A 27,218-nucleotide genomic window follows, 5' to 3' on the forward strand; every position below is an offset into this window, starting at 1 on the left:
GGTCACTGTTGCCGTGTGAGCTTTGCTTCAGCTGCAGGGCACAGGCTTCTCACTGGGATGGCTTCTCAGGGAGCCTACGGGCTTCGGTAGTTGCCACACGTGGGCTTGACAGCTGCAGTTCCTGGGTTCTTGAGCACAGGCTCAGTACTGTGGCACACCACCTTAGCTGCCCCACCCCACGGCATGTGGAGATTTCCCAGGCCAGGGATCAAACTGTGTCTCTTGCACTGGAGGATGGACTCTTTACCACTGAGCCATCAGGGAAGCCCACAAGAGTTATTTATTCTGGATACTAGTCCTTTATCAGATGAAAACATTTTCTCCTATTCTGTAAGCTGTCTTTCCACATTCTTGATGGTATTCTTTAAAGTTTGCAACTTCGGTGAATTTCATGTTATCTTTTTTCTTTTGTTCCCTGTGCTTTTAGTGCCATATCCAAGAAACCACTGACTAATTCAAAATCATGAAAACTCATGCATATGTTTTCTTCTGAGGGTTTTATAGTTTAAGCATTTAATTTAGGTCTTTAGTCCATTTTGAGTTAATTTTTCACATATGGTCTGAGGTTCAGTCTAACTTCATTGTTTTGCATGTGGGTGGTATACAGTTTGGCCAGAACCAATAGCTAAAAAGACTATTCTTCCTCACGTCATTTCATTCTCACTTCTGTCAAAAATCAATTGACTACAAACATGAGGGTCTTCTCTGGAGTCTCAATTCTATTTCATGAATATATGTCTATCCACATGCTAGTATAATACTGTCTTGATTACTGCAGCTTTGTAGTAAGCTCTGAAACTGAAAAGTATGAATCTTCCAAGTATGAGTCTTTTTCAAGACTGTTTTAGCTATTGTGGGTCCCTTGAATTTTCTTAAGAGTTCTAGGATCAGCCTGTCAATTTCTACACAGAAGCCAGTTGAGGTTTTGATAGAGATTACATTCAATCTGTGGGGCTTCCCTGGTAGCTCAGCTGGTAAAGAATCTGCCTGCAATGCAGGAGACTCTGGTTCGATTCCTGGGTTGTGAAGATCCCCTGGAGGAGGGCATGGCAACCCACTCCAGTATTCTTGCCTGGAGAATCCCATGGACAGAGGACCCTGGTGGGCTGCAGTCTATGGGGTCACAAAGAGTTGGACATGACTGAGCGACTAAGCACAGCACACATGAGATGTCTTTCCATTTACTTAGATATTCTTGAATTTTTCTTCAGTAATGTTTTATAGTTGTCAGAGTATAAGTTTTACACTTTATGTTAAATGTATTGCTGTTTCTTTCTGATGCCATTGTAAACAAAACTGTTACTTTTATTTTTTGATTCTTTATTGAAAGTGTATAGATATACAATTGATTTTTGTATACTTGTATCTTGCAATTTTGCTGGACTCATTTATTCTAATATTTTAGTGGACTCCTTAGGACTTTCTATATACACAATCATGTCATCTTCAAATAGAGATTGTTTTACTTTTTTTCCAATTTCGATGCCTTTAAGTTCATTTTCTTGCTTAACTGCTGTAGTCAGAACTTCTAGTAAAATGCTGAATAGAAGTGATGAGAACGGATAAATTTCTGTCTTATTCCTGATCTCAGGAGAAACCATCCACCATTATATATGACACTAAGCATTATCAGGTTGAAGAATTCCTTTCTATTCCTAGTTTGCTGAGATTATTTATCCTGAAAGGACACTGGATTTTGTCAAATGCTTCTTCTACATCCATTGGGATGATAGTACAGTTTTTGTCCTTGATTCTACTGATATGGTATCACATCAGTTATTTCTCAGACATTAAACCAACCTTGCATTCCTGGGATAAATCCCACTTGGGCATGCCACAGAATTCTTTTCATCTGTTGCTGGATCTGGTTGACTAGTATTTTACTGAGGATTTTTGCATCCATATTTATTACAGATATTAGTCTGTAGGTCTCCTTTTCTTATGATGGTTTTGGTACAAGGGTAATACTGGCCTTTTCTTTGTAGGTAGTGTTTTCTGTTTTTGATTTTAAATTTACTGATTCAATCTTCTTTACTTGCTATATATATATATATTTATTTATTTAGATTTTGTATAAATTTCTAATTCAGTTTTAGTAATTTATTACTTTCTAGAAATTTGTTCACTTAATCTATTTAATTTCTTGGTATACAGTTGTTCATAGTATTCTGTTATAATTCTTTACATTTTTCTAAGGCAGTAGTAATGTCCTTCAATCTCACAGCTTCCAGAAGAACTGTTTCTTTCAAATTGTTGTGTTAGAGAGACTCTTGAGAGTCCCTTGGACCGTAGGGAGAGCAAACCAGTCAATTCTAAAGGAAATCAACTCTGAATATTCGTTGGAAGGATTGATGCTAAAGCTGAAGCTCCACTACTTTGGTCACTTGATGCGAACAGCTGATTCACTGGAAAAGACCCTGACCCTGGGAAAGGCTGAGGACAGGAGAAGAGGGTGGCAGAGGATGAGATGGTTGGATAGCATCACTGACTCAATAGACATGAGTTTGAGCAAAATCCATGGACTAGCAAAGAGCTGGACGTGACTTAATAACTGAACCACCACCATAATGTCCCTTCTGCTGTTGATTCTTCAGTATTCTCTTTTTCTTAATCAATCCTGCTTAAAGGTCTACCAATTCTTGTTGATCTTTTCAAAGAATGAACTTCTTGAACTTTGCTCCTTTTCTCTGTTTTCTGTTTTGTTCATTTCTACTCTACTTCCTTCCTTCTTCCTGCTTTGGGTTTAGTTTTGCTCTTTTTCTGGTGTTTTAAGGTAAAAGGTTAGATTATTGATTGAAATCTTCCTTCTGTTTTAAATACAGGTGTTTACAACTATAATATCCCTCCAGGCACTGAGTTAGCTGCATTCCGTAAGTTTTTGGTATGTTGTATCTTCATTTTCAATCGTCTCAAACTATTTTCTTATTTCCTTTTCGATTTCTTCTCTAATCCACTGGTTATTTAGGAGTGAGTTAATTTCCACATATTTGTGTACTTCCAAAATTTCTGTTATTCATTTCTCATCTAACTCCACTGTGGTCAGAACATATATTGTATGATTTCAATCCTCTCAATTTACTGAGGCTTAAAGTATGGCTTAGTCTATGGTCTATCCTGAATGCTTCATGTGCACTTGAAAAGAATGTGTGTTCTGCTCCTGTTAAGTGAAGTGTTCTATAGAAGTCTGTCAGGAAGAGCTGATTTAGAGTACTGTTTGAGTCTTCTTTCCTTCACCTTCTGCTTATCTGTTCTATCCATTATTGAAAGTGGGGAACTGAAGTCCCAAATTATTGCTGAATCATCTATTCCTTCCTTCAGCTTTGTGAGTGTTTGCTCCATGTATTCTATGGTTCTGGTGTTAGATGAAGTCACTGAAGTCTTTTATCTAAGATGATGCATCTCCTCATCATTGACACTCTTTTTGCACCATTCTTGCCCAATAACATCCAATGTAATGCTGTTCATCTTCACAGGTTTACAGTTATCCTGGGGCAATTTACTACTCTTAGAAGAGCTATGAAACATGGATCAAATCTACAATTTCTTGAACTCTCAATATGTAGCCTCATTATCAACCAAAAGATATTGAGGTAAAAAAGTAATTCATTGTCAACAGTCCTTCTCTGTTAGGATAAACTATTCACCCTAAATAAAAAGAAGAAATGATGAAAATTTTAAAAGCTGCCTTAAGTTCCACATAACATGTAAATGAGGGCTGACTTTATCATTCATATTACTCTGCAAGTTTTCAAATAAATACATACTTACATTTACATCAAACATAAAAAAACACAGTCTAAACTTAAAAGAAATTTAACAGCAGTCCTTTAATATTTTTAATAGAACAAAGCAACCATTCAGGTATAAATTCTACAGAAAATAATTTAAAGTTATGGATATAGAAACACTATATTAAGAATTAAACGAGTTGTACACAATGTTGGATGAGAATAAAAGTTGACACAAGTCTGAAAGAGTATAAGAACCACATTGTTAACTGAGAAGAGAACACATATGACAAACTGGAAAGAATTCCTGCCCCACATCACCGTTAAAAGAGCGACAGCTGAAGTGTGTACATACATCTGCTTGACCTCCTCTCGCCTGCGTTTCTGCCAGTCTTCACGTTGTCCTTTCCCGTGTGCTGCAGTTTTGACTGATTCTGCTGATGGTCATTAGACAACTTGCCTCCATGTCTCCTGCCATTCACCACCATGTTCTTGGATTCTCCCAACCACTTCATACCCACAGGCAGCCTGACCCAGGTGCATTTAGTCACTTTCTTCAAATAGCTTAGAGAGTAATTTCAACGTTCTTTCCTAACAGAAACAAAACACGAAAAACAGAACAAAATGGGGAGATAAATACATAAAAGACCATGCTACACAGACCGCTGAGCAATTTTCAGAGTATTAAAAGTAACTGAACAATTAGTGTTTCCACTCTTCACAGACTGTCTTGGCTCCCCCTCCTCCCATCAGGCTGAGGCCTACAGAGCCCCTAGACTCGTTCTGCCCTGCTCCTCGCTTGTGCTCCTAATAGAGACTGGTAACTAGTAAGTGTTCAATAAATTTTTATCTCTCAGTTACCAATAAGAATCATCTTTGCTTCCTAATACCATGATATCAAGGTATAGCTAGGTATCAATAATTTGCTCAAACGACAAGTTTTGGAAAATTGTATTAACTCTGTGAATAAATTACAAGAAAAATTGCTTCTTCTCTTCTTGAGGAGCTGAAGAAAAGGCATCTAAGTTAAGCTTTCTCCACAAGAGTTTTGTTAGTCTGCAATCAGCATTAAGGGTATTTAAGAGACCAACATTCAAATATCAAAATACTGCTCATCATGAAATACCTGCCTTAGCTTTCTTTACATCGGCAACAAAAACTGAAATTATTATATTTGCTAGTACAGTGGTTTCCCTCACTATCTGAATTTTAACTGGGTGAATTTGGGGACAAAATGACGAGGACAGTGACTGATGCTTATCATATGTAAGAACCTTTGGAAAAGAAGGTATACTACATGGCATTTGCTGGTAGTGAAATGAGAGAGGATGTCCACGTCATCACCTCATTACAAATTACGCTTTAATATAAATCAGACTAAAAAGGCTCAAGGAAAGCACAACAACAGAGCTAAGGGAATTTTAAGATTTCAGTACAACACTTTCAGTGTGCAGAGGGTGCTGAGGCAGCACACCCAGAGCCCCCCAGCCTGCCTGCAGCAGCATCCGGAGAGGAGCCCAGCACTGCTGCCCAAGGCTCTCGCACTATAGCAAAGGGCATCTCCCCTCACTTTTCCCAAACACACAGAAAAGTACACGATAAATTATTTTGAAGAACTCCCAGAAATGTATAGCCGGAGATAATCACTGATACCCAACACAAATATGAAATATTAATTTTTACTTGACCTCCAGTCTCTCTGACATCACAGGAATTCTGTGTGAATTCACAGTAAGGTAGAACGTGTGTTAGAGCAACATGTTTAGGTGTAAGAAGGTAAAAATCAGCAGATCCATATCAAGAATACTTTTAAATTGTTCTCAAAGATATATTTTCTCTTAGTTCCTTCACTATTTAAATTCAATTAGTCTACAGCTCTTATTGTACCGATCTTTTGATTCTTCCTGTAGGCTTCACTAAACCCAGAAAAATGCCGCAGCTTAAATAGGTAAAGGCAAGTAAAATACTGATAGTTACAAGCTAAATGTTTCTGAACTAATATACTTTATTAAATAAAACGGTATCTCCTAGCAATGATAGAGTATCTTATATTTACACTTAGACAACTGGTCTTTTTGTCTAATTTCTACATGTTCCAGGAAGTCTTCCTTGACGTTCATTCTCAAATCCAGGTAGACACCCTACTATAAAACTGGGTGATAGTGAAGGCCTATCTGCCACCTCCAAAGCTAGCGGAAATGATGGAATTCCAGTTGAGTTATTTCAAACTTAAAAGATGATGCTGTTAAAGAGCTGTACTCAATGTGCCAGCAGATTTGGAAAATTCAGCAGTGATCATAGAACTGGAAAAGGTCAGTTTTCATTCCAATCCCAAAGAAAGGCAATGCCACAGAAAGTTCAAACTACCTTAAAATCATGCTCATTTCACAAGCTAGCAAGGTAACGCTCAAAATCCTTCAAGCTAGGCTTTACCAGTAAATGAGCCAAGAACTTCCAGATGTACAAGCTGGATTTAGAAAAGGCAGAGGAAACAGATCAAATTGCCAACATCTGCTGGATCATAGAAAAAGCAAGGGAACTGCAGAAAAACATCTACTTCTGCATCACTGACATCCTAAAGCCTCTGACTGTATGGATCACAACAAACCGGAAGATTCTTAAAAAGATGTATACCAGACCACCTTACCTATTTCCTGAGAAACCAGTATGCAGGTCAAGAAGCAAGTTAGAACCAGACATGGAACAATGGACTGGATTCAAAACTGGGAGAGGAATATGTCAAGGCTATATGTGGTCACCCCGCTTATTTAACTTCAATGCAGAGTACACTGTGCGAAATGCTGGGCTGGATGAATTACAAACTGCAATCAAGATTGCCAGGAGAAATATCAACAATATTTGATATCAAATATCTCAGATGCACACAGATGATAACACTCTTAACGGCAGAAAGCAAAGAGGAATTAAAGAGCCTCTTGATGAGGGTGAAAGAGGAGTGAAAAAACGGGCTTAAAGCTCAACATTCAAAAACCTAAGATCATGGCATCCGGTCATTATCACCTCATGGCAAAGAGAAGGGGGAATCGTGGAAGCAATGACAGATTTTATTTTCTTGGAATCCAAAATCACCGCGGACAGTGACCGCAGCCATGAAATTAAAAGACGCTTGCTCCTGCGAAGAAAAGCTATGATAAACACACACACCATATTAAAAAGCAGACCTTTGCTGACAAAGGTCTGTATAGTCAAAGTATGTTTTTCCACTTGTCATGTACAAATGTAAAGAGTTCAGGAATGTGAACTATAAAGAAGGTTGAGCACTGAAGAATTGATGCTTTTGAATTGTGGTGCTGGAGAAGATTCTTGAAAGTCCCCTGGACTGCAAGGAGATCAAACCAGTCAATCCTAAAGGAAATCAACCCTGAATATTCATCGGAGTGACTGAAACTGAAGCTAAAACTCCAATACTCAGGTCACCTGATGCGAAGAGCCAACTCATTGAAAAAGACTCTGATACTGGAAAGATTGAGGGCAGAGGGAGAAAGGGCCAACAGAGGATGATGGTTGGATGGCTTCGCCGACTCAATGGACATTAATCTGAGCGAACTCCAGGAGATAGCGGAGGACAGGGAAGCTTAGCATGCTACAGTCCACGGGGTCGCAGAGAGCCGGACAGGACGTAGGGACTGCACAAGTCTGCCTCCGTAAGGGACTGAGAGCTCCTGAAACCAAGAACCTACTCTTCTTTTCCTTAGCACAGCACAAAGCAGATCAAAGGCACTCAACTGATGAAAGAATAAATAAATGAGACTGTGATCTAAATCACCTCACAGGAGCTGGCACGTCCGTGTTTTTTAGACTATAACTTATAACCTGACCTCCAGTTCTCTTCTTCCCCAAGGTGCCTGCGCTGGCACCGGCAGCTGGAGCAGGGCTGGCGCAGGCAGCAACCTCTCACCACCAGCAACCTCCCCAGCACCTACCACAGTGCTTTCGGGTTCACCCCTGACTCTGTACCTCCAGAGAAAACAAGAAGAAGGAAGTTCATCTCAAGAATGTCTACGTATACCAGTAACACATGACCTACAGATAATGATGAAAGAATGTGTTTTTAAGCCTCGTTTGAAGTCCTAATACTCCTCAATGATAACAAAAGGTAACTATATGAAATAGAAAAGAGAAATGTGGCTTTATATAGAATTAAGAGACAAAAGAACAGCAAATCAGCTCCCCAGAGAACCCTTCAGCCCCAACCAAGCTTCCAGTCAGAGGAAAAAAGCAGAAAACCTGGGACAAGTCCCAGCAATTTGTGTTTTAGTAAGCCCTCCAGGGGATTTTGATGCAACTCCAGCATCTGAACCACTGTTCTAAGTTACTTGTTCATCTACTAGGGCAAAGAACAGATATCAAATTTTTAAGGAAAATTAAAGAATAAAAAATGTTAATTTGAGGAAATTATACCTACCAACCCAATTTCTCCCAAGAATTCAGAAAGTTCACCAATAAATCATTTTAGTACTACACTCTGACTCAGTTCATGGAGAACAGACTGAGATCCACTCTAACTTACACATAATTTCAATTAAATGTAGGTTAATGACTAAAAAAAAGGAGCAAATCCATAACCCGGGGTGTCTGAATTATACTGCAGTCAACTGATACTATTTCATTTGAACTTAAGGAACCGAAGTGTAACAAGCACTCTGTCAGAAGACATGGCTGAATTTCACGAGAATGAACACACTGCACATACGTCTGGGTATATTCCATATTCTAGCAGAGGCACCAATACTCTCCACTCGTCTGGATAACAACAGTTATCATTACAGCAAAAGGCTTCAGCTCACAATGAATATTCTGTGAAAGCAGTTTTAGTAAAGCTAGTAAAGATGGGGGGTTATGTATAAATTTTTAGCTCAAAATAAACATATCCTCTACTAGGCATCAGCTGCTCTGCCCTCATGCGTGCAGGATCTGCTCTTGTTGGCATGATCGGTCCCACAAGACAATGAGCTGGAAGAACACTTTCATATTAAAGGTGGAGATGGAATTTGAAAAGCTAACACAAGTAGGTATTTTCACAGGAGAAACAGGAAGTGAAGACATGGGGTGGCTCCCCCTCCCAACAGAGGAGGGGTGCAGAGTCTCTGGCCTGGAACCCAGCAGGCTCACATGGAAATACTACCATGGTCTTGACTTGGTTGACAGTATCTGAGCCGCATTTAAAAGTTAAAATCACCTCAAATTTATCCCAAAATTGGCAGAAAAAAATTTTTAAGAAAGGAGTACTGGCTACTCCTTAAATGCCGTAAGAAGTTACAAATCACTCTCTGTTCTGATTTCACAATTAAAAAATCATGAAAATTATTACACATCTACTACACTCCAGTCACTGAGGATGCAGCAAACAAGGTTTCTGTCCTCATCTGTGCTTGAATTCTAATGAAGAAAGCTCCTGGAAATGACAGATTGGCAAATAAACGCCAGCACCTTGGAGAAAATAAAACCATTTCTAAGTGGCAGGGGGTGTTTCAGGTGGAACCCAGGTGGCACAGGGTGAAGCACCAGGGCGCACAGGAGAGTGAGCACCGGCAAAGGGCAGGTACAAAGTCGGGGGAGGGAGGACCAGCAGAGCCCAGTGTGGCTGGAGCAAAGGGAGGGGGTCAGAGGGGCAGGAGGCAGGCCAGAGAGGATCCCAGAAAAACACAATGTCAACGGGGGCCTCCGAAGCCTGGCTGAGACCCAGGCCTTAACTCTCAGTGAGAAAACAGTAGGCATGGGAGTTGAGTGGTAAAGGCCTCTGCCGGCTGCTCTCAAGAAGAAGAGCTTGAATGCGTTTGGAAGAGCAGTACTAATCAAGCAACAATCTGGGAGGACGAGAGAAAAGCAGTTAAGAGACCACAGCAATAAACAAAAGGAGAGATGGACGCTGGTGGCCCGCAGCAGCGGAGTGGGGGAGAACTGGTCGAGATCAGGGATCCTTTCAGAAGGTTTTGCTGACAGGATCTGCTAACACTGTGTGGAAGAAAGAGGTCTCAGACATGCTTGCAAATGGAAGAAGGGACTCAGAAGTTATGGAGGTGACTAAGACCACAGGAAGGTCAGGTTTTGGTAGGGGCCAGGGGGCAGGAGTTTGGTTTGGTCGTGTTTGAGGTATCTGTTAAAAGAGTCCAAGCAGAGATGTCTAGGCAGCTGGACAAAAGGCCCTGGAGGGCAGGTCCAGGCTGCACGTACACACTCGGGAGCTGAGGACTAGTGAGAGGTCAGGCCACAGGAACAGGTGAAACCACCGAGCGAGGACGTACAGAGCAAAGAAGAGCCAAGGGGGCCCAGGCACTGAGAGCTCCAGGTGACGAACAGCAGCCGAGGACACCCAGAGAAGCAACGAGTGAGGAAGCAGGCGAAGCAAGAGTCAACCAGGGCTGCGCGTGTCAGGAAGGAGGCCGGCTGGGCATAGGCTTCAGGGCTCATCAGGCAGACCTCTGAGGGTCTGGGCCGCCGTGAGCCTCTCTTGGCAAGGACAGAAAACTTCTGAAATGGACATAATGTCTTGAAACATGAGCTCACGGGGAAAGAAGTAGATGGCAGAAAGGAATATAAAGAATCATGAGTAAACAGAGTCCTAAGTTCTTTTCATTTGCTTCAAAGAAGAGAAAAAGAGTCTAAATTTCAGGTGTCAGAAAAGATACCTGTAACATTCAGAGGGTGAGGATAGGTCAATTTGAGACCAGCATGCTTTGATAGAGTTTCTAAGGATCTTTGTTTTGTTACGTTTTTAAATGAACACATTTACTAGTTATCAGGAAGGGAGTATGCTGATGGACAGAATTCCGAAGTGTCTGTACAAGGCTTTGCCCCCTCTGTTTTTATAGGTGTCACAAAAATGACCCAACTGGGCTCTAGAGAAATGCAGTTGTCACTGTGCTCTGGGATGGGACACCTTCCCCCACTCCTACCCGCCCCTGGGGTTTCTTGCTGTTATTCAGGCTCCTCCTCCACGGGATTTCCCAGCAAGAAAAACGAGTGGCTTGCCATTTCCTCCTCCAGGGGATCTTCCCCACCCAGGGACTGAACTTGTATCTCCTGCACTGGCAGGTGGGTTCTTTACCACCGAGTCACCAGGGAAGCCCAGCTGGGAGTTTTTCTGACACTAAAACAACAGGAAAGGTTTTTCACTGGACCAATATAGGTGGGGAAGGATGCCCGTACTTCAGATTCTACTATCAGATGTAAAGGGCTTCCCTTGTAGTTCAGCTGGTAAAGAATCCGTCTGCAATGCAGGAGCTGCAGCTGCTGCTGAGGCGCTTCAGTCGTCTCCGACTCTGTGCAACCCCACAGACGGCAGCCCACCAGGCTCCCCCGTCCCTGGGATTCTCCAGGCAAGAACACTGGAGTGGGTTGCCACTTCCTTCTCCAATGCAGGAAAGTGAAAAGTGAAAGGGAAGTCACTCAGTCGTGTCCGACTCTTCGCGACCCCACAGACGGAAGCCCACCAGACTCCCCCGTCCCTGGGATTCTCCAGGCAAGAACACTGGAGTGGGGTGCCATTGCCTTGCTGCAGTGTAGGAGACCTGGGTTCAATCCCTGGGTTGGGAAGATCCCCGGGAGAAGGGAAAGGCTACCCACTCCAGTATTCTGACCTGGAGAATTCAAATGTAAACAAAAGGACACACAACTTGTGATAATACAAAACGTACCAGAAAATTGCTAAAACAAGAGATGCATTTAAAGAGGAAAGTATTTAGTGAATCCTTTAAAGCTGTGTTTAAAGAGGAAAAATTGATCACATTTTAATACCACTAAGGTAAAAAACACATACACACACACACCATCATAAATTCCAAATCATCAACAGACAGCAATGGCTGTTTTGGGAGAACGGGATTAACATCAAAAAAAGACTTTTCCCCAAAACACTGACAGTGAACCTATTTCTTTATAATTGGGAAAAAACAAACAACCCACTCCCCCCAATACTTGAAATTCCAGTTTCCAAAGAAAGCACAGAGTTGTTTCATAGAAAACGTGCCCACTCTATCTCCAGTGATGGACCCTCAACAAATGTCAACATGCTCCCAGCCTCCCACTTTGAGAGTGTCCTTTATGGACACTCACATGGACCATAAACTGTTTGAGCCTTTGAACTCAGCTGCTCATCTCCAATTTGAGAACTCTGGTTTCAGTTCTTTTTCACTTAAAACTTTTGGACAGGAATTTTTCATTGAGTATCCTAAATACAAATTGGGATTTTAAAAAAACCTGTTATAAAAAATGAAAACATCGATTCTGAAAGACTACCAAAAATTTTGACACACTTTTGATAACATCACCAAGAACTCTAACCAGTTTACAACTGAACTTGTCTGAAGGTAGTTTATCTTAGAGAAATTATCCATTGACAAGGAAACAATTCCCCAAGTGGCTGAAATGAAAAGGTTAACACATTTTTAAAAGCAGGCTCTAGCTTGCTAGAGGACTTTTTAAAATCTTTATTGCAGAAAAGCAGAACAAACATTTTTCAAGTGATTCAGTTACAATTTGCTAAGAAAATAATTCAATACACCAAACAGTTAACAGTCTTATCTTGGAGAAAGAGATTACAAGCAATTTTTTAACTGTTACATGACATGTTCTTCAAAAGGTTTGACTTTTCAAGATGAGCATATATCACTTTTGTAATAAAGAATAAGTTTAAAAAGGAAAATAAAACAGATTTCACAAAAATCCTTCTTCATCATCCATATGTATGTAAGTTAAAGCCAATTTCTAAAACTTTACTCACAGCAATTAAAACCAGACTTCTAGGCAGATGGGAAGTGAAAAAATGTCATTGAAATCCTTCTACAAGTTTTCAATGCTTGTGGACTCTGATGCTCACACTGTCACAACGCCAGACTCCCAGGAGCTTTATATTTAAAATAAGCACAAGACGACAAACACAAATAAAATGCACAGAAATGAAAGAAAGCACTGCCCAAAGAAGAAACAGCAAACAAGACGCACACCCCAAAAGAACAGACAGCACACCCCGGGCTTTGCCCGTCAGCGCGCCCACCTCCCAGTCCTCAGCCCAGCAGACTGCCATGATACATGCTTTAATATTTCTCCTTCACGGTGCTCATCACAACTGTACTCACTTCTTCCATGTATTACTTGATGACACTCGCCTTTCCCACACAGCTTAACCAAGATAAGGTACACTTTCATATCACTGGAACCCATCACAAGGCCCAACACATCACAGGTCCACTCGTATCATATCCCCCTTTCCAGTCTCAAACCTAACTGCTACATTATAGATTATCAGTTCTTTCAAGTATCAAATGACAACAGGACTCTATAACATACGTACCAAAGAATTCCTGTCCGTCTTTGTCAATGGCTATTCCAAATTCATCCGCATCCAACATATAGGCGAGGTTCCGCAGACTCCTCCAGTAATAACTCACGAAGTGAGACCAGCTGAAGCCCCGCAGAGCCACCAGAAGCGCATGGGATCACTGCTCCTCCATTGTTAAGACTCTAAGGCAGTTTGACAGGGCAACTGTGCATTGCCAATTTGTTAGAAAACTACCATGAAAGCTACCACACCTGTAACCTTAAAACTTGCTCCTGTAAACACGGCCAGGAGAAAAAATCTCATTCAAGAATTCAGATGACCTGTCAGAGTTCAACCAGTGCTAGTGCTAGAAGTCCTAGGGATGACTTTTTCCCCTTAATTCAGCAGAAAGCTCTCCCCCAGGGCAGGGCGCTGCTCCCAATCTGGAGTTGTCAGCAGATTCCGTGCTCACGGGGCATCTAGCACCAAACTTTAGAGCAAAGAACAGGTCTTTACACTTGGAAAAGAGCTACTGAAAATGTATCATTTCTGCTTTTCTCTTCCAGCTTTTGTACAAACTCATATGCATCTTGCTTCAGTCAATTCAACAGCTTTCTCAAGCAGTCTCAGGAGGCAAAGCCCCACTCAGACCAGCAAGAGGATGGTGCCTAAAGACAGCAGTTCCCCACCAGTGCACAATGATACTCCAGCCACCCCATAAGGATAAAAGGATGGCTAGAGACGGCGTCACTAATCCCGCTAGTGGAGTCAAAGTCGCTCAGTCGTGTCCGACTCTTTGTGACCACATGGACTGTAGCCTACCAGATTCCTCTGTCCATGGGATTCTCTGGGCAAAAACACTGGAGTGGGGAGCCGTTCCCTTCTTCAGGGGATCTTCCCACCCAGGGATGGAACCAGGTTATTGGTTGCAATAATTTCTCGAAAGGAGGCTGGAAAACGGTTCCCAAAGATAGTATCATGTCTTAATCTGGAACCTGTGAATTTTAGTTTACAAGGGAAGAGGTCTTTGGAAAAAAGATTAAATCAGATTTTTGAGATGAAAGAGATTATCCAGGTGGGTCGTAAATGTCATCACAAGTGATCTTAAAAGGGAAGGGCAAGAGGAGATTTGACACCACATACACTTTGAGATCATGGCATCTGGTCCCATCACTTCATGGGAAATAGACAGGGAGACAGTGGAAACTGTCAGATTTTAATTTTTTGAGCTCCAAAATCACTGCAGATGGTGATTGCAGCCATGACATTAAAAGACGCTTACTCCTTGGAAGGAAAGTCATGACCAACCTAGATAGCATATTAAAAAGCAAAGACATTACTTTGCCAACAAAGGTCCGTCTGGTCAAGGCTATGGTTTTTCCAGTGGTCATGTATGGATGTGAGAGCTGGACTATGAAGAAAGCTGAGTGCTGAAAAGTTGATGCTTTTGAACTGTGGTGTTGGAGAAGACTCTTGAGAGTCCCTTGGACTGCAAGGAGATCCAACCAGTCCATCCTAAAGGAGATCAGTCCTGGGTGTTCACTGGAAGGACTGATGCTGAAGCTGAAACTCCAACACTTCGGCCACCTCATGCAAAGAGTTGACTCATTGGAAAAGACCCTGATGGTGGGAAGGATTGGGGGCAGGAGGAGAAGGGGACGACAGAAGATGAGATGGCTGGATGGCATCACTGACTTGATGGACATGGGTTTGAGTAAACTCCGGGAGTTGGTGATGGACAGGGAGGCCTGGTGTGCTGCGATTCATGGGGTCGCAAAGAGTTGGACACGACTGAGCGACTGAACTGACTGACACTTTGAGAAAAAGACAAAAAGACTGGAGAGAGGCAGCCACAGGCAAAGGAATGCCACGGACACCAGACACTGGGAGAGGCAAAGAACAAGGCTCTCTGTGAGCTTCTGGAGGGAGCCCCACCCAGACCCTGACTCTTGTCCACCGGAACTGTGGGAGCAGATACGTCTGCTGTCATCAGTCACCCCTCTGTGGTATTTTACAGTGCGCACAGGAGACCAATACCGAGACCATGAAAAAGTAAACCAAAGTAAAAATACATTCCAGGTAGACTCCAGAAATACATAAAATTTCAACACATTACAGGAGATGTTAAGCACCTTTAAACAATTGTTTAAATACATTTTTAAGAGTCACTTCCCCCTTCAACTGCAGGTATCAACATGGCTACAGAGAGAGCTGTATGGATTGTGAAGATACAACTGGTGTCTCAATTAAACATCTAATTACTCATGCACTGTGCTTAAGCACAGTTAACCAAAACCTTCCTTAGAAGCATCATACTGAACATTATACATTTATATATGTTTACCACAAGAAGTAAAAATTAAAACTATTAAATTTTTCATTTAGCAGACCATTTTAAACAGCAAAAGAGCCACCACTGGTAGGTCTACCATCAGATGTTTACAACACTTAAACTTATTTGGCCACTGATCTACAGCTGAGCATGTAAAACTCATTACAGAAAATACCGCTTCAAAGCATCTTATTTACATACACCATACGTACACCTGTATGTATCACAACAAAGGATTCTATGTAAGAAAGATCTGTGCCTCCAACTGTCTCAGCAGATATCTCTAAAATAAAGGTCTTAGCTGATGTGGTTGCCGAGGGAAATTCTGCCCCCAATCTCCTTCTCTATTTCTCCACATTTGCTCCACCTGCTCACCTAGGAGCGCCCATAAACAAAATCAAGGACGCTTCCTTTGTTACCCTCCTCTCTGGGACCCAAACAGCATTTTACTCTTCTAGCAACAGATGACACCTAGTGGCAAGACCCTGTAAGTACAGCCCACACTTCCCGAGAAGCTCTGAGTGAAGTAGAACAAAGAATCATCAATTCTTATGGGCAAAAACAAGGGGGGAGAAAAACCTACAAAAAGCGAATCCTGGGCTGAGTCCGAGCCTTGGGCCAAGATGGAGTCTGCCAGGTGGCAGCCTGTGCCGAGGCCAGCGCACACCCTGGGTCAGGCTGTGGCTCGGGAGGGGTCAGGGCGCCCGGGGCCCACTCTGGCTTCACTCACTACTCTCCAGCAACGTGACCATGGACAAGTCACTCAACCTAGCTAATGTCTCATTAGTAAAAGGAAGAGAAGTCTGGCACAAGGATTAAATGAGCAGAAACTGCTAATACAATAAAGGTCTCCAATTATCTCCTCTTTTCATGTAACTAAGGAAGAAAGAAAGAACAGAAGACCAGGCATGCTGACGTATCATTCACAGAACTGTCAAGAATCAAGTAGAAACTCCCTATTCCTCATCCTACCACAATTCCCACAGGGGGGGAAAAAAAATCACATCACCTCATCCATTAGAAAAAGTACAAAGTTTCAAGAGAATAAAAAGGAGCTCATTTATGATAGAGTTGAGATCAGCTCTGCTTTTCCTACTGCTCCTGAAGAGAAGCAGTGCGTTTTCTGGCACCAATGTATAATTAAACATCACTGAATATACCTCACATGTTAACAGAGGAACTACAGATTTTTTTTTCATTTATTTTTATTAGTTGGAGGCTAATTACTTTACAATATTGTAGTGGTTTTTGTCATACACTGACATGAATCAGCCATGGATTTACATGTATTCCCCATCCCGGAACTACAGATTTTGATACAATAGAATAAACATACTTTGTTGTGTATCTGATAAAACATTATCTTCCTTACTATAGCTCCATTTCTTAAAACAATAATAATTCCTCCGCTCACTTGCCGTTGCTTAGTCACTAAGTCGTGTCCAACTCTTTGTGACCCCACGGACTGCTGCCCACCAGGCTGCTCTTCCCGTGGGATCCCCAGGCAAGAACACTGGAGCGGGCTGCCCTCTTCCTCTCCAGGGCCTTCCCGACCCAGGGAGCGAAGCCTTGTCTCCTGTGTTGGCAGGTGGGCTCTTCACCACCGAGCTGCCAGGGAAGCCCTCCCTCCACCTCGTGCTTCCCAAGTTAACCTTATCATTGAGTTGTCATGCCCCGTAAAGTAGGCACTTTATTTCCCCCCCAGTTATACAGATGAAAGGCTAGAGAATATGCTCAACTGTACTCACAGAAAGGATCCCGCTAGTGGAAAAGCATGTGACTGGAGGCAGAGATACCACTTAAAAGAATTAAATGCAACAAAGAGAAGCAATAGATGGGAAGAGAGGAAAGGTTTCATTTTCAAATACAAGCTTGGCAAGACTTAGTTACAAATCAGATACAGGTACTGAGGGACAGAAAGGAACTCAAGTCAAAAGTCTCTAGTTGGGACACAAGTTTTAGCCGGGGAGACGGCAAGATGGCCATTAACTGCATTAGGGACTGAAGAAGGAACACAACTGCAGGAAAGATAAGAAAGTCTGGATTTGGTAAATTTGAGGAAGGGGCACTACCGAGTGTTCTAAGATGTTAAAACTCAGGAGAGAAGTGACTGTGAGTAGAGTAATAAATGGCAACCCACTCCAGTCTTCTGGCCTGAAAAGACCCCATGGACAGAGGGGCTGGTGGGCTCAGACCACAGTGTCGCCAAGAGTTGGATACGACCGAGCAGCAGCAGCACAACAGGAGCTCACAGTTCAGCGAGCAACTCCACACCGCCCTAACTCGCAGACCCATCGCTTCTTGGCAGAAAACTATGCTACCAGCACATGGCACCAAAAAGAAGACTTCTTGAGCTTCATCATGGCCACTGAAATGAAAACGGAGTGAAGAGAAAAGAAAAGAAGCCAGAAACATACACTGGCATCTTGAGAGTCAGACAGGCCTTGCAAAGGAGCACCCCAACTCACAGTGTTTGGGGATGTGCTGCTCAACGCCTACCAGCGCCCAACACACAGCTAAGCAAGTGTCCACTCAGACATGAACGAAGAACTGAATGCCACAGGGACCACCTGGCTGCTTGTATTATGATCCAACAACTGTGCTAATAACTTCATACATATCATATCATTTACCCATATTACAGTATCTTAAACATACAATAGATCTTTAATATTCATAAACATACAATAAAATAGCAAATTATACAACACAACTTGTATCATAAAACATTAAAAATATACAATAACTTATAAGACTATCATCACCCTCGTTTCACAAATAAGAGGAAGCCTTAAAGAATGAGAAAAAAGCCATGCTGAAAGACTACATATACACTTTTGACCATACAAGAAAGCAATATAAGCCTGACTCAAACAAAATTTTAAACATATTTTGCCTCATATTTGGAGAACAAGACCCTAAAACAAAATAGACATGGCCCCTGATTTCACAGAGCTCAGAGTATAGTATGAGATGAAAGACAAACAAGTATGAAACAGTAAGTTCTGGTAAGAGCTATAAAGGAAACAAGTAGGATACAAGGACAGACTAATGTGGGGACAAACTTCCAATTGAATAATCAAGAATAAACCAAAAAGCATAAATACAGAAACCCAATCACCTTTTTTGGATCAAAAACACTCCTGATCTATCTACACCCACCCACCAAACATTTTCTGAGGCAACTGGCTTGGTCTAAATCCTCCTCTGAATGAGGTGTCTTTTTGTCTTTGTTTTTTCTTCTTCATTTATTTTTATTAGTTGGAGGCTAATTACTTTACAATATTGTGGTGGTTTTTGCCATACATTGACATGAATCAGCCATGGATTTACATGTGTTCCCCATCCTGAACCCCCCTCCCACCTCCCTCCCCATCCCATCCCTCTGGGTCATCCCAGTGCACCAGCCCTGAGCACTTGTCTCATGCATCCAGCCTGGGCTGGTGATCTGTTTCACACTTGATAATATACATGTTTCGATGCTGTTCTCTCAGATCATCCCGCCCTCGCATTCTCCCACAGAGTCCACAATCAGACTTTGGGGACTTCTCTCTTTTGTGAGGGGAAGGGAGAAGCAGGTTTCTATCTGGTCTCTCTAGTTCCAGCCTTTACTGGCTCACTGGCCGAAGGATCAGCCGCCTTTATTCTTCAGCAGGTGGGAGGTGGGAGGGGGTTCCATCTTCCTAATAGTAAATTAGTTTTCTTGCTGAAAATACATATCCCTTCAAAACATGCAACATAAGGGCTTTTCTTGAAAATGAAAATACTCTTCAGAGGTTAAACTGTATCAGATATTTCAACCTTGTTAAAAATCAGACAGACAAAATGAATCATTCTGCAGACCGAGAAACAACTCAATTCAATATTTATCAAGAAACTACTGGGAGCCTCTAGGCACTGTTCGTGGTGCTGGAATACAGCCTACATCCAGGAAACACTAGAGGGCGCACGAGAGTTTCCACTTTCGGGAAACTGCACAAGGCAACTACGGAGTGGGGGACCTTTGCAAAACCAAAGGGAAGCCTGTGAAAGCCAGGTATCTGCTGAGCAGAGCAGCAGAGCGCAGAACAGCAGCAGCAAGACCTTCACTGGAAGGGCGCTTCTGCCTCAGACCTGAGAGGCAATCCGAGCGTCACAAGAGATCTGCGGACCTGGTGCTCCTATAAAGACGCCCCAGCCAGGTGTTTGTTCCATCCTAACACACGTACCAAGGGTTCCCCAGATAGGCCACGCTATGAGCTAGGTGAGACAGGTATTATCACTACAAATGAGATGGCTGGAGCTCAGAATGAAGTTGCCTTCCTGAAGTCAAGCTGCCTTAAACAGTTAGCCTGGGTCTAGAACTCGAGCGTCCAAGCTGAAGTCTGGAGGCACACGTGTATCACCCACAAAGAGGCTTCTCACGTGCTCTCATCTTTGTGTGCTCTCGTAATACAGAAGATAGGACATCCTGCAGAAATGCAGCTGACAAGCAGGAGCCACAAAGACGTGGGAGCTACACAGACCTTAAGAATCAAACTTCTGGGATCCCCGTCTCCAAGTTCTAAAACCCAACTGACCATAAGCTGTGTGTGTGTTCTCATTCAGCCATGTCCAACTCTTTGCAACTCCATGGACTGTATCTCACCGGCTCCTCATGGGATTTTCCTGGCAAGAATACTGGAATGGGTTGCCACTTCCTTGTCCAGGGGAATCTTCCTGACCCAGGAATTGAACCTGCATCTCCTGCATTGCAGGAGAATTCTTTACCACTGGGCCACCAGGGAAGCCTGATTGTAAGCTGTACCATCAACTTAATAATATTTCAAAACAAGGAGGAAAGACTATGTGAAATACACAGATGAACTATGTAAACCAATTGGAGAGATGGCAAAGTGATTAAGTTAGCTCTTAGAAGTGAGAAAATGGGTGGTGATTAAGTGTAAAAGAGTATACTCTAGAACCGCAAGTGATGTCAGAGATTAGCGTTTAGCTATTTTACAGATGAAGAAACTAAGGCTTGGCCCCATCAATGCTTTAAACAAATAAGGAGCAGACTAGAACACGGATATTGAGTCTTACTCCAGTGGTCCTTCATCCAGCCCCAGAACTGTATGTATAATTATATTATAAAATTATGTATATCCTTAGAAAAGACTGTGCAGTGTTTGAGTTTGAGTCTGTCTTACACAGATACTAGCCAGCCCCCAATGTGGCTGGCATGGGAGACAGAGGCAGTGAGTGATCAAAGTGCCCCAGTGGTCCTAGGAACCCTTTTACCTAATGGAAGGAAAATCATGAAGCAAAACATAATTCAGAGCATCAATGACTATGGAAATCAGTGACTTTTTTTTCCATTCTGTGAGAATATTTTAGAATTAATGCAGACAGTTCTGCTTCCTCACCAACTATATAAAGACAATGTACCCACTGCCTCTGAGCAACACGGGGCTCAAAAGAAAAGGGTGGTGTTTTTTTTTTAAACTAGACATTAATGTGGGTTTAGAAAAACAAAGTAATGAGTCTTTCCTGCACAGATGGATTCTCTCTATTCCACAACTTTAAAATAGTAAAGTCCTATAAAGCAAATAAAGTAAGATGTGCATGACTAAAATTTGAGGATGTGTCTGTTGAATAAAACAAGATACATTTTTCTAAGTGAAAAGTTACTCAGACTTTCTGTAATCTGATTTGGACAAAGACAAACTCCAGTCACATCAGTAGAAAAATACAGAGTTAAGATACTGGTTAAACATGACATTTCCTCTCAACCAACACTTCTAATCTTCTAAGAAATACCAAATTACGGGGAAAGAAAGGGCTTACAGTAAGAACTAAAGTAAAACCAGATTTGTACAAGGTTTCTTTTTTTTGGGGGGGGGGGGGGACGGAATGTAGAGTTGATAGAATTTAAAGAAAGTTGTGAAACTTGCTAAGCCCAGTGGAACTCCTGACTTGTTCACTAGGACCCTTCCCTGTACAGCTTGTTCCATGGAGCTCCCTCATGAAAACCACCGGGTTCAATCACATTTCATACTTAAGAGCTTCAAACAGAGTATGTTTTTTAAGATTTCAAAGTTGACCGACTATCCAAGAAAAAAGTTACTTTTCAAATTACTGTTTTAATGGTTAGAACTCCTAATACTTGCAATTTAAAGTGCACTGGCTAGTTTTACGCACTAGTAAATTAAAGTGTGTGCTTTTTATTGCAATTAAAACCCTCCCCTACACCAAGACACATCAGCAAATACATTTTCCCTCCAAATAAAAAGTAACTAAAAATCAGGCAGAAAAACTGAGCTACATCTTTACACATAAAACTTCTACTGCACAGAGCTCCACCTGAGACACAGCTGTCTACCCTCTCTGCCTTCATTTCCTCAGTTTATCTGTGGAACTAATATACACTTTGAAACAAAGACACACATCCCCATCTTTAACACTGTGTGTAAAACTTAGCACTTAGTGTGTTCCAGGGCTAACAGAGACCTGTAACTCCTGCCCTCCGAACAAGGATTTTATGAGAGGAGAGAAAGCAAAGCTCATACATGGCAGGCACAGAATAATTAATCGACACCACTTGTCTGAAAGGATTTGCTTTCCTAAGCTGTGTGAAGGGCATTCCTGTAGACAGGGAGCTGCTACCATGCTACACACACAAATACATGACTATGCAACACCATCAGGCCACACGCTCCTGTCCTACAAGGCCACAAACTGACACTCAAACTAAGAGAAACCAGACTCAATCCCAGATATAGAGGACCCAAGGGAAAATTTGTAAACCAACATGCCCCACCCACAAAACAACGCTCAAAGACACAAACAACCTGCAGCCACTTCCTTCACATGCATATTCCGCTAGACCCCCACAGTGCCCACTGCAATTTGCTTCCGGCGGGAGAGTTCAAAACAGAAGCACTTCAGCGTGCACAAGACAAATGAAAACACAGGCAAGACAGCACTTGGAAATGACTTTGAGTTTAGTTTCAAAAGTTTATGGGTAAAAAATTAAGCCCTACTCTCTTCTCCCCTTGAAGAGTAAATATCCCCATCACTCCTTTCGCTCTCAAACTAAGTGGTTATGTTAAGGACAGCAATGCTGTAATAACAATAGAACGCAGGTATTTTGAACAACTACTTATCAGCAAGCTCTATTAATAAATGAGTATTTTTCATCAAGTGTCTATTGAGCACCTGCTCAGAGCAGAGGAGATAATTCAATAAGCTAGCAAGAAGACCGAGGGGATGGGCAGGTAAATAGCCAAATACAATACAACAACTGCTCAGAGAACACACAAGAGGCGTGCCTTCTCCTGAGCGCTCAGTCTCTGCACGTGTGTAAGAGTTCTGTGCGGTGTGGAAGAGTTACCCAGAAGGTCACACTCTCATGAGGCCCTTCTGAAGAGTGTCATTCCAGGGTCGGGAGCGCAGGAGTGCTGGGCAAGACATGACCAAAAGACAGCAGACAGGGAAACTGCTGGGGCCCGAGCTCGGAAGTTAGAAGAGAATGCTGAGTGATTAGAAACTGGAAAAGGGGTCCGAGTTCCCACACGTGCTGGGATCAAAGCGTTTGTGGACTTTAATCTTGGAATCTAGCGAGCCCCACAGTGACAGGACCACACCTGTGGTGAAGGCGCTAAACATTTGGCTACAAGGTAAACTTGTGTCTATACTAAGTGACTCTTCAATTTCCTGGTAGGTACAAATTATCTGTGATGATTTCAGGCAAAACTGATTTCCCCTTCCTTCTTCAAAATGCTTATACTTTGACAATTAAATCACCGAAAGTTATAGGCGTGTTCTTACTATTAAAGACCAAAGGGGGAAGGAAAAAAGCTTCAGCTGGCAACTGTTTCCACCAATGATCTTATTAAGCCATGCTCCACATTAAAACGCTTTAAATCTAAAAAAAGATCCTGATGAAAAGAAGCACAATCACAACCAATCAATTCTTCTGCCTCCTACTCGAAATAAAGATTCCCCCCCTCCCCAAGAGAATTTCGTTTGGCAAGTTCTGAAAAACTTAAATTTCAAAGAACACACGTTCGCCTCCTCAATATTCTTAAAAAAACTTTCCCCTACTCAATGGGTCGGAAGCCAGAGCTCCAAAACAGGGTCAAACGAATCCAAACCGACAAAGAGTGACTTTCTCTGCGTCCCAAGTGCTTCTATACCATTCCAGCAAGTCCGGTCCCGTTGTCACCTTCTTCACGTTTCCCCACTCTCAGTTGGGGGTGACGCGGATCATCATCTCTGGAGATGTGGAAGGGGACCGTGTCACTCTGGGAGGACCGGAGCGAGTTCTCGGGACCCGAGACGCCGGCAGAACGAGGGGGACCGGGCCGAAGCGCAGGGGGCGGGGGGAGCCCGGGGCCAGGGAGGCTAGCCCGGGCCAAGGTGCTGGAGCCGCCGTCAGGAGAAGGCACGGAGCGGGGCGGAGGACCGGCCCGGGAGGAGACCAGGAAAGAGGCTCGAGCCCAAACAAAAACAACCCAAAGTTGAGCGCGGCGGAGAGAGCAGATTGGGCGAGACCGTTCACGGCTGCCCATTGGAGAAGAGGGAAAACAGAGTCCCCCAATCGCGAGCGGCGGGGCTGCTCCCCTCGTGCGGCCGCGGGCCGGCCCGGCGCTGCCCGGCGGCCGCTACCGCTCCCTTCCGGCCGCGGCGCCCACTGCAGGGCCCGCGCCCCTCGCCCGCCGCCGCGCCCCTCCCCCAGCCGTCCCCACCGCCCCCGCGGTCCCGGCTCCGGTCCCCCCACCCCTGTCCCGGCCCGGCGCCCCCCGCGCTCCCGCCGGCCCGCCCCCAGCCCGCCGCCCGCGTCCGGCGCCCCGCCGCCCCCCGCACGCCCGCGCCGGCGTCCGCCCCCCTGCTCACCGCCGGGCGCTACCCGTTCCTCCTCGGGGCGCGTCGAGGCCCAGCCGCCCCGCCGCTGCGCCGCTGGGGGGGGGGGTGGCCCCGCTCTGCCCGGCGACACTTCCTCGTCCCTCAAGAAAATTAATCACCAAAAATAATTCCACAGAAAAATGGGAAGAGTAAAATCCAAGATGGCGGCCTCCGCCGCAGCACCGCCCGCTCCATCCGCTGTTGGGAAATGAGTCCCAGCCGCGGCCGGAGCCCCCCGCCCCCACCGCGCCGCGCCCCCCGCGCCCCCGCGCCGCGGGCCTCACCTCGCCTCTCGCGCGGCCTCGGGGAATCCCGGAGGCAGCCGCTGGCCTGGCGACTCCGCGCCCAGGGTCCTGGCGCCGCGCGTGCCGTCTCCGGTGCCCGGGTGCCCTCACCTCATAGCCCCGGAGCCTCCCCGTCCGCGCCGCAGACGCGTCGCCGCCCCCGGTGAGCCGCTCGGACGCCGCCCGGGAACGGTGGAAGGACACGAAAAGGAGTACCCTCGGACGGGCGGAGGGACACCACTTCAGCTCACGCCTCTTCGGCCGCCTCTGTTGCTTTTACGGGACTGGGGGTTGGGTGGGGGTGGGGGAGGCGGAGAAACCCGAGAAAGAAATGAGTTCCCCCCGCCGGCTGCTTCTCGCGGCGGAGGAACAAAAAAGCGAATTTTGAGAGGACGAGGCCAGTCGTCGCTTCGCTTCGCTCGCGGCGGAGGGATTCGTATTGAGCTGTCGGAAAGGATCCCTCCGCCCCTCGCTGCCCTTTAAATCGCCGCTGGAGGCGGTGTCGCCGCGCGCCCCTTGGGCGCTGCTTGCGCCCTGGGTTTCTGCGTGCGCTCTGGGCTCGCGAGGCTGTCTTCCAACCCTCGGTCCCTGGCGCAGCAGTGCCACTGGGGACCGCTTCTAAGTCAGGACGGGGGTCAGCCGTGGGGGACGGTCAGGCTTCTCGCCGGCTGCGCCGAGAAGAGGTGGCCCCCGTGGAGGCGAGCCTCTTTGTTGTGGGAGTGGGTGTCGTTGGGAGCAGATAACACACTGCATAGACCGTGTGGGCAGCCTGAGTTCACCGCCTCGTGTGGGAGGGAGCGAGACGGGAGCCTGAATCAACCCGGCCACTAGCTGCCTAGCGTCAGCCGGCCATTTCTTGAGCACCTACTGTGCGTCGGGTTTTCGGAGAAACGGGTTTTGCCGATTCACTCCCTCGTTGGGCAGTGCCGGTACCCAAGGATACGGGCCCCCTCCTGGGTCTCAGGCTGGTCGGGAATTTGTTGAGAGGCTCCCGCGGGTCGGGCGCGCGGCCTCACCCTCTGGATCCTGCCTGCGAGGTTGACAATAATGGCTACAGAATAGCAATCATGAAAGGAACAGCCTTTCCTGGATACCAGGCGTCATCCTCAAGCTTTGGTTCCCTAACTCGTTTACAACGACTCCCAGGAGGTGGGGACCGTTTTTTCCCAGTTTATACGTAGGGAGACAGGCATCAAAAGGTGAGGCGACCTCCAATATCAGTCAGGGCTTGAAGCAGAGCCCTTATCCTGGTAAAAAGCGCAGATGCCAAGAAGTTGGGGTTGCCACAAGCGGGCAGATGGCACGGTATTGGTGCCTAAATGTCTCCGCCACCCGGAAGAGTGGATATGGGTATGGAAGGAAAAGGGAGTGGTTGAGAAAGGTGAGCCCGAGAAGTGCAGAAGCCCTGAGGCTGGAGTGGGGGAGGAGGTGGTAAAGAGCCCAGCTCGGTCCTGCAGAGAGGAGGGCAGGCGGGTCCTTCTATTCCAGGAAGAGCCCCGGGCCTTCCTTGGTTTCCTGCCATTCCCAGGGCCTGGCACAGAGTAGGCGTGCCAGAAAGGCGGCTTCCGTGGACAGTGTCGATGACCACAAGGTCTGTGGTCCACCAAACCACCACCACCAACACGACTGCTTACCTGATTTTCTCTCCCTCTTGACCTTGAGTGGCAGACATAGCGCCTGTTATCCCCTTTCACAGATGCGAAATTGAGGCACAGTGATTGGCTGAGGACATGAATCTACAGAGGTGGAGGCGGGACTAGATCTTAAACACCAGCGCTCCTCCCACTGCCCTCACCTTTCCTCCTGGGGAAGCCCACTGGGCGGGGATGCGGCCGTGCGGGGTCTGACCACCCCTCAGGTGAAGCCGATCGGCTCAGGAACCTGCACGCTCTGCTCTTTTGCTCTGAAAGCCTCCGGGCGTCTCTGACATCAGAAGCTGCCTTGCTACGTTCCTCTCTGCTAGCACAACTAATGAATGATTGCTTCAGTTTCATTAGCTTCCGATTTATGGCTAAACTTTCCAATATTTTCATAGTGCTTGGCTCCAAATCCCCAAATTGCACCCCACTGAGACTGCCGTTGCCACCCTGTCTCCTCGCTTGGTGCCCAGGGAGGAAGAAACCCCATGGGCACCACAGTCCTGTGTGGCTCCCCCTAGGTCTCGGTGCCCAGGCCCCAAGTCCAGCCATGTCCGGGCAGCCCCTCACAGCCCCAAACATCTCTGTCTTCCCCACTAGAAGCTTTCCAGAGTCCATCCCGACAGCGCCCCCTGCGGCTGACACCAAAATCCGACCCTGACAAGTCCCCAGACTCCCAAGACGCTGGCTTCATCCGCTCCCGGCCCAGCGCCAAGTATTCCTGGCGCAGGGGAGGCAGATGGGTGACCCCAGACACAAGTCCCTCCGGGTCCCCACTTCTGAGCCTGCCTCCACCCCCCACCCGCACCCCGCACCCCCTGTGCTGCTGGCTGCTCTTCCAGCCTCCGCTGAGAGGCCCTCAGGGTGGGCCGGAGCTCTCTGAGCTGGCCAGAGGCCACAGCCCAGAGCAGCTTTGCTGGGGGAAACTGGAAATTCGACTTCCCCACAGTGAGCGTGGCCAGCTGGAGGCCGCCTCCTGCCAGCTGGCAGAGGAGGGGGGTTGGGGACAGGAAGTAGTGTGGCCAGGCACCTGCCCAGCCCCCCACGTGACAGGAGCCACCGGCATTTACAGCGTGAAGCCGCTGGATGCCC

General features: G+C 45.4%; 1 protein-coding gene across 5 annotated transcripts in view; it reads right to left on the reverse strand.

Moving 5' to 3' along the window:
- Window positions 1–24,899, reverse strand: part of KMT5B (lysine methyltransferase 5B) — a 54,152-nt gene extending 29,253 nt beyond the window's left edge. The window contains exons 1-2 of one of the 5 annotated variants that reach the window (XM_020880744.2): window positions 24,490–24,899; window positions 4,084–4,319 (exon numbers count right to left, since the gene is read on the reverse strand). In XM_020880744.2, coding sequence (XP_020736403.2) covers window positions 4,084–4,243 — 160 coding nt within the window. In that variant the 5' untranslated portion in view covers window positions 4,244–4,319; window positions 24,490–24,899. Of the gene's footprint in view, window positions 1–4,083; window positions 4,320–23,496; window positions 23,768–24,196; window positions 24,378–24,489 lie in introns of those variants that run through there. The other 4 variants (XM_070457751.1, XM_020880745.2, XM_020880743.2 and 1 more) reach the window with 4 other exon arrangements.
- Window positions 24,900–27,218: the final 2,319 nt, after the last annotated feature.

This window comes from Odocoileus virginianus, chromosome 28 (genome assembly GCF_023699985.2).
Source record: "Odocoileus virginianus isolate 20LAN1187 ecotype Illinois chromosome 28, Ovbor_1.2, whole genome shotgun sequence".
NCBI lineage: Eukaryota > Metazoa > Chordata > Mammalia > Artiodactyla > Cervidae > Odocoileus > Odocoileus virginianus.